The 7,645-nt window shown below is 44.1% G+C and overlaps 1 protein-coding gene and 1 long non-coding RNA gene across 4 annotated transcripts in view; both read right to left on the reverse strand.

The window, feature by feature from the left end:
* Positions 1–4,511, reverse strand: part of engl (endoglin, like) — a 17,858-nt gene extending 13,347 nt beyond the window's left edge. The window contains exons 1-3 of one of the 3 annotated variants that reach the window (XM_016663190.1): positions 4,101–4,511; positions 3,286–3,377; positions 2,669–2,835 (exon numbers count right to left, since the gene is read on the reverse strand). In XM_016663190.1, coding sequence (XP_016518676.1) covers positions 2,669–2,835; positions 3,286–3,352 — 234 coding nt within the window. In that variant the 5' untranslated portion in view covers positions 3,353–3,377; positions 4,101–4,511. Of the gene's footprint in view, positions 1–2,668; positions 2,836–3,285; positions 3,417–3,974 lie in introns of all 3 variants that reach the window. The other 2 variants (XM_016663189.1, XM_007576438.2) reach the window with 2 other exon arrangements.
* A 681-nt stretch (positions 4,512–5,192) lies between these two features.
* Positions 5,193–6,477, reverse strand: LOC107833561 (uncharacterized). Its single transcript, XR_001659324.1, has 3 exons — positions 6,357–6,477; positions 6,142–6,177; positions 5,193–5,225 (listed from the first exon to the last, which is right to left on the reverse strand). It is a non-coding gene; the product is annotated as an uncharacterized LOC107833561 (long non-coding RNA).
* Between the last annotated feature and the right edge of the window lie 1,168 nt (positions 6,478–7,645).

The following is a 7,645-nucleotide window of genomic DNA, read 5'->3' on the forward strand; positions in this document are numbered from 1 at the left end:
CTTCAAATGATGTCTGTGTCATGAGGCCCTTCTGAGGATGACTTTATGATGTCATAGAGTCCATGACATAACCAACTGATCAGTTAATTCTCTGATCAGTTACCACAAATCAGTCGACACAAGGTTCATTTGAACGTTTTAGCTCACCACAATAAAGATGACTGACGAAAACCCACAGGGGCAAATGGATGTGAAGCCTGAGGTCTCTTTTTGGACGAAAGTGAAGAAAACATTGTCCAACAAAGTCCATCCTGGTCAAAAAAGTCCAAATTACAAAAAAAGAGACTTTCTCAGCAAACTTCTGTGGGAAGTAATTGAAAAGGCTGCAGATGGATCAACTCTGCATCTTGTCCGACAAATCTTTGAAGAACAACATCGGAAAATTTTGACCTTGCTTTTAAGAAAAACTGGAGATATAAATGTGAACGTACTCTTGAAGGTGTCAGAAGAGCTCGGGGAAAGTATATTCCAGAGTATTGCGAGAGATGCATTCCACTTTGCCAGTGGACTGCATTTAATTGCACTGCTCGATTACCCAGAAGGACACGAAGTTATTGTGGAAAAATTCAAAAAGCACCTGGAGAATCCTGTTCGTCCAAAGAAGATGTTAACATCTACAAAAAGAAAGATCCGAAAGACTTTGTTTCCTACTGAGGACTTGTACGCAGATGAAAACTGCCTGAGTGAGGATTATACTCAGGCAACCATGGATCCTGAACAATTTTTGAGGGACGCAAACAGGATGGGCTTCAGACGTGGAACAGAAGACGAAAGGAGAGTTATGGTGGAAAAGATCCTTTGGAGATTGATTTACAAGTCTAGTAATAGATCTAGCTATGGGGCTTACAAACAGAAGCACACCGAACCAGTCCAGAGAAAGCTTGCTCTAAAAATCTGGAAAGAAGTCAAAGATATCGATTTTGTGTTTTTTGACAAAATGGAGAAAAAACTCTGCCGAGATATCTTGAAACTTCTCTGTGGCAATGAAGATGTGGTTAGAGAACTGCTCTTCAAAATGATCAAAAGCAACAACGCAATTGTGATTTACAAGGTTGTAGAGTGCTTTAGAAGAACCCTGTCACGACCGCGGAAAATCAATCTCCGAGACACCTTTCTTCAAAAGGCATGGGGGCTCATCAAAAAGGCTACATGTTGTAGAGACGATTCAGATGAAGAAGAGAGGCAAGAACCCACCAAGACTGGACCAAACGTGGTGTTTAATCCACGCTTAGCTGGGCCTCTAAATTTGGTCAACTCAGAGGTCGGTACTGACTCGGAGGAGTCAGGGCCGGTCTCCGAGTCAGGACCTGCCTCAGAGTTAGGTCCCGTCTCAGAGTCAGGACCTGTCTTGGAGTCAGGACCTGTCTCAGAATTAGGACCTGTCTCTGCGTCAGGACCTGCCTCAGAGTCAGGAAAGACCTCTGAGACGGGACNATTATAAAAATAAAGCTGTGGTCAATAAATCCCCACATATTTGTTAATTATTTCATAAGTAAACCAATGATTTACTTATGAAATGATTTATTTATTATATGTAAATAAGTTACCAGTTCAGAAGCTGCTAGGATCATTTTATTGCAATTTAGATTGTGGTGATTTTGTTCTTTTATGCTGAGTTTGCATGCATTTCTAGAATGTGTAATATTACCTTGACCTTTATAATCCTATGTCCTAATTTATTACTTGAGAAAAATTATCAGAAAAAAATGTAGCAAGTTTTACATTCAATGAATAAAAATTTAATTATGATTAAGTCTGGAAAGCAAATGTAAGGTATCTTTATAGTGATTGTTGTGTTTATGATATTCTATTTGGAAGCTTGTTTTTTTCCCCAGGTTCCAGTTTTGTCTCAGACTGACTGTGGTTGACAGTAGATTTGGTGTGAATTATATACATGACTGCCTCATAAGTTTTAGATAAATCAGTGAAATGTTTGTAAGCTGTTGGTTCAGTGGCTAATTAAGACACACATCACTTTATTTTATGTCTGGAATTTACAAGGTGAAGGTAGTTTTATAGTAGAGACACTTCACTGCAGATATTTAGACAAAGCACATCCTTATGATGATAAAAAACATCCAAGGATAGCTTCAATTTGAAATAACACACAAACGGGCATGTTCTAAAATTCACTTTTTTTATTGCACTCATTATCACTTCCAGATTTTTTATTTTTTTTTGTAGACATGACCCTGCATGTTTTGGTTTTACTTTTATACTGAAGCTTATATGAAGTTGGTTTCCAATTCCAGCTGCTAAAGGGCGATTCCACTTAATTTTTCACTACTTTACGCATCTTTAATCAACTCTAGTTTAAAAACTACTACACCTAGAGACTTGAAACCTGGACTAGATTATTCTGCTCTAATAGCAGAATATTTATAACCATGTTTGGGATTTGTGAAACTTTTATCTGATTTGTGAAAACTCAATAAAGTTAGATTTTCACCATTTTTGGCACCTCTTTCATTAGTACAACTGCTCTAATTAAAAAAACTTCAACTCCTAGACTCTTCAAACCTGGAATAGATTATTCTCCTCTTCAAGCTGGATATTTAAAACCATGTTTGGGATTTGTGAAACTTTTTCCTGATTTGTGAAATGCAGAATTCTTCATCTTTTTAAAGGAAACTTAAAAAAAAAATACAAGTAAAAGTTTGTAAGTTACCATGTTCTCAGGGCTGTTGGTTGCTCTTTGCAAAGCGATGACATGAGTTTCCTTGTTCCCCTGCTCCCTGGCGGCGCAGCCCCGGCCCGCCTGAACCCTCTCCAGCAGAGCCCGAACAGGATGCTGCGCTCCGGCCGGGTCAGCTGGAGAACACCGCCCCTCTGCACCTTGAGCCACGGAGGAACAGAGTGCAAATAATAACAGCATGTAATAATAGCATGAATATTCAATTCTCGGTTACAATGCCATACAAAATCTTTGAGATTATGTTCTTGCATTATAATGTCATTGCCATTATATTACTTGACAATTGTCTCAAAACAACTATATCATTGTTTATCGCAATAAACGGTAACATTTTCTGGCACAATTTATCGTCCTGTAACATTTGTTGTTTTGACAGGCCTAGCTCTATTTAATAAAAAGAGAAATAATAACACAAGCAGAATTTCTTTGTTCTGAGGTATTGCCCTAAATCTTTCTATTTGCCCTAAATCTGTCTAAATTTGTCTCTAACGCTCTGATTAAAGTCGTTTAACCAGGAGACTATCCCTTCAAGCGCATGTTTAATCATCCTTTGGGATCAGTGAAACATTTTGGAGTGGAGTGATTCTCACCTCTCAGTCTTTCCCAGAGGAAAACAAAGCAGAAAACCCCAAATCCAACCTTTGTTAGCGATGGCATTGTGGATTCAGCTGCTGGTGTCGACCTGTAGTCATTGACAGCAGTCAGCTTCACTTAGGGCAAGCTGTTAAACACAAAATACCATCAAAATCTTCAGTTGACTGAACATTTTATCTTACAGACATTATCACAATTTTTCAACAATTACTTGTAAATATAGGAAAAATGGATGAATAGTGAAAACAATCAAACTTCTCAAAAGTAATCTAAAAGACAGTTTAAAACATTTTTATACCAAATATTTGGTAAATGCCACTTTAGGACACTGAAATCGAGCTTCTCAAGCTCCCTTTTAGCATGGAGTCTGTTTAATTTGGCAGAAAGAGAAAAAAATCTTTTGCTTCATCGTTTTTAGTTTTCCTATGTATCAGCCTTATCCAGTGATGTTCTCTCTCTTAAATTAAGATAAAGTTGTGCAAAATTGACTAAACTGCAAAAAGAAACAAAACTTTGCCCCACTGAAAACAAAGTCTACTTAAAAAGCTTTTAACAAACATTCACAATCCCGTTTAACATTAAAGTTCTTCCCACTCGTATCTGAATTGCTGAGCTGTTTAGAACTGTTGCAGTGAACGACCTCAGTCATGTTTACAGTCGATAAGAGATGAAATCTCACTCTCACCTGCGATGCTGCACAGAGGAAAAAGCGGACTGATGTTCCAGGGGCTGGTTGAAGCTGTTCACTAAACACACGCACAGCCACACACACACACACTTCACATCCTAAACTAGGCAAAAAGACACCCACCAGTCTCAGCTGGGTTCCGCTGGGGAGGGAAGCTGCACCAAAAGACGACTCAGCAGGAGCAAGTTGGACGTAAAGACGCGTCTAAAGGGGCGATGGGAGGGCTCAGGGCATGGTGTGACACGGTGGAGAGAGAAATAGTAAGGAGAGGTATAAAAGGCTTTGGAAACGTCTCCAAACACAGATGGCAACGGGAAGGAGGAGCAGAGAAGAGGAGAGGAGGAGGAGTTTTAGGAAAACACAGAAAGCAGGAACAAAATGATAAAATGTCTCAAGCAGGGAGCCAGTAAACACCAGTGTGTTTACTGGAAATCTTTACTCAGTGATGGACTTTTAGCCAATTAGCTTGGGTTTTGCTTTCTTGCAGATTTTTTGTGATAAATCTTTTTTTTGGGGGAGGGAGGGGGGGGTTTGTCACACGTTTTTATATGACAATAAGAAAATGCAGTTTCCACTTGATTTCATCATTAAGGGAAAAAATAGCTCCCGAGACGAATGTGGCTCTGTGTGAAAACGTAATTCTCTCTTTGTTAAATCATGAATTANGTCAGGACCTGCCTCAGAGTCAGGAAAGACCTCTGAGACGGGACATGCCTCCGAGTCAGAACAGACCTCTGCAACGGGACCTGCCTCAGAGTCAGGACCTGCCTCAGAGTCAGGACCTGTCACCAAGTCAGGACCTGTCACAGAGTCAGGACCTGTCTCTGAGTTAGGACCTGTCTCCAAGTCAGGACCTGGCTCAGAGTCAGAACAGACCTCTGAGACGGGACCTGTCTCCGAGTTATGACCTGTCTCTGAGTCAGGACCTGTCTCAGAGTCAAGACCTGTCTCCGAGTCAGGACCCGTCTCCGAGTCAGGACCTGTCACCGAGTCAGGACCTGTCACCGAGTCACGACCTGTCTCAGAGTCAGAACAGACCTCTGAGACGGGACCTGCCTCAGAGTCAGGACAGACCTCTGCGTCAGGACCTGGCTCAGAGTTAGGACCTGTCTCTCAGTCAGGACCTGCCTCGAGTCTGGACAGATGCCTGAATCAGGACCTGCCTCGAGTCTGGACAGATGTCTGAGTCAGGACCTGTCACCGAGTCAGGACCTGCCTCAGAGTCAGAACAGACCTCTGAGACGGGACCTGCCTCAGAGTCAGGACAGACCTCTGCGACATGAACTGCCTCAAAATCAGGACCTGCGTCAGAGTCAGGACCTGTCTCCGAGTTAGGACATGTCACAGAGTCAGGTCCTGTCTCTGAGACGGGACCTGCCTCAGAGTCAGAACAGACCTCTGCGACAGGAACTGCCCCAGAGTCAGGACCTGCTTCAGAGTCAGGACTTGTCACCGAGTCAGGACCTGTCTCCGAGTTAGGACCTGTCACAGAGTCAGGACCTGTCTCTGAGACGGGACCTGCCTCAGAGTCAGAACAGACCTTTGAGAAGGGACCTGCCTCAGAGTCAGGAGCTGTCTCCGAGTCAGGACCTGCCTCGAGTCTGGACAGATGTCTGAGTCAGGTCCTGTCTTTGAGTCAGGACCTGTCTCAGAGTTAGGACCTGTCTCCGAGTCAGGACCTGCCTCGAGTCTGGACAGATGTCTGAGTCAGGTCCTGTCTTTGAGTTAGGACATGTCTCAGAGTTAGGACCTGAATCCAAGTTAGGACCTGTCTCAGAATCAGGACCTGTCTCCGAGTTATGACCTGTCTCCGAGTCAGGACCTGTCTCAGAGTCAAGACCTGTCTCCGAGTCAGGACCCGTCTCCGAGTTAGGACCTGTCTCCAAGTCAGGACCTGCCTCAGAGTCAGAACAGACCTCTGAGACAGGACCTGCCTCAGAGTCAGGACAGACCTCTGCGTCAGGACCAGTCTCAGAGTCAGGACCTGTCTACGAGTCAGGACCTGTCTCAGAGTTAGGACCTGTCTCTCAGACGGGACCTGCCTCAGAGTCAGAACAGACCTCTGCGACAGGAACTGCCCCAGAGTCAGGACCTGCGTCTGAGTCAGGACCTGTCACCGAGCCAGGACCTGTCTCCGAGTTAGGACCTGTCTGCAAGTCAGGACCTGCCTCAGAGTCAGAACAGACCTCTGAGATGGGAACTGCCTCAGAGTCAGGACAAACCTCTGCATCAGGACCTGTCTCAGAGTCAGGACCTGTCTCCGAGTCAGGACCTGTCTCTGAGTCAGGACCTGACTCAGACATCTGCCCAGACTCGAGGCAGGTCCTGACTCGGAGAAAGGACCTGTCTCCGAGTTAGGACCTGTCTCCAAGTCAGGACCTGCCTCAGAGTCAGAACAGACCTCTGAGACGGGACCTGCCTCAGAGTCAGGACAAACCTCTGCATCAGGACCTGTCTCAGAGGCAGGACCTGTCTACGAGTCAGGACCTGTCTCAGAGTTAGGACCTGTCTCTCAGATGGGACCTGCCTCAGATTCAGAACAGACCTCTGCGACAGGAACTGCCCCAGAGTCAGGACCTGCGTCAGAGTCAGGACCTGTCACCAAGCCAGGACCTGTCTCAGAGTTAGGACCTGTCTCCAAGTCAGGACCTGCCTCAGAGTCAGAACAGACCTCTGAGACGGGACCTGTCTCCGAGTCAGGACCTGCCTCGAGTCTGGACAGATGTCTGAGTCAGGACCTGTCTCAGACATCTCTCATGGCTAGTGTACCATGAGAGGTACACTAGCCCCCCCTCAATGTAGAGGTAGATGTGAGGGGTCGAAGAGGGTGGGGATGATCTAGCGTGCCGGTGAGTGCTAGGGGGGCGGATGGATGGCGTATTGCAAGAAGGAGGAGGAGGTCTGGCTGTAGAAGGAGGGGGGCAAAGGAGAGACATTGAGGGGGGGCTAGTGTACCATGAGAGGTACACTAGCCCCCCTTCAACGTAGAGGTAGATGTGAGGGGTTGAAGAGGGTGGGGGCGAACTAGCGTACCGTTGAGTGCTGGGGGGGCGGACGAACGGCGCATTGCAAGAAGGGAGAGGAGGTCTGCCTGTAGAAGGAGGGGGGCGAAGGAGAGACGTTAATCTACCCGATCCCCCTATAAATGCTATTTTATTTATATAATTAGGCCTATATGGGAATATGGTAAATGTCGCCTGAAGTGGTGGTGGTGGTGGGCCATAATTTAACAGCTTTTATATGTTAAATTACGGGGAAAAAATCTGTTAAATTACGGAAATATTCTGCTGAAATTCCATAAAAAACCATAAAATGTATTGGCAGAAAATTACCAGGACATTTCCCCTTTTTTGTAATGGAAAAAACTGAAATAAAATACTGTTAAATTACGGGAAACTTCTGACGGAAATTCTATAAAAAACACTGAAAATATCCTGGCAGAGAATTACCAGGACATTTACTGCGTTTTTTATTTATATTTTTCAGAATTTCCATCAAAATATTTTCCATAATTTAACAGTTTTTATGTCAAATTTACCAATATTTTGTTAACCCAAAACTGAAATTCTCTCTCTTTTTACTCTGTCTTTTGTGATTTATTCAAAAACTTTAAAAAAAAAACCTTGGACTTTCCCAAATACTTTTGTCCTCCAAACCATTGAAGTCTG

Source organism: Poecilia formosa, unplaced genomic scaffold (genome assembly GCF_000485575.1).
Source record: "Poecilia formosa unplaced genomic scaffold, Poecilia_formosa-5.1.2 Scaffold407, whole genome shotgun sequence".
NCBI classification, from domain to species: Eukaryota; Metazoa; Chordata; class Actinopteri; order Cyprinodontiformes; family Poeciliidae; genus Poecilia; species Poecilia formosa.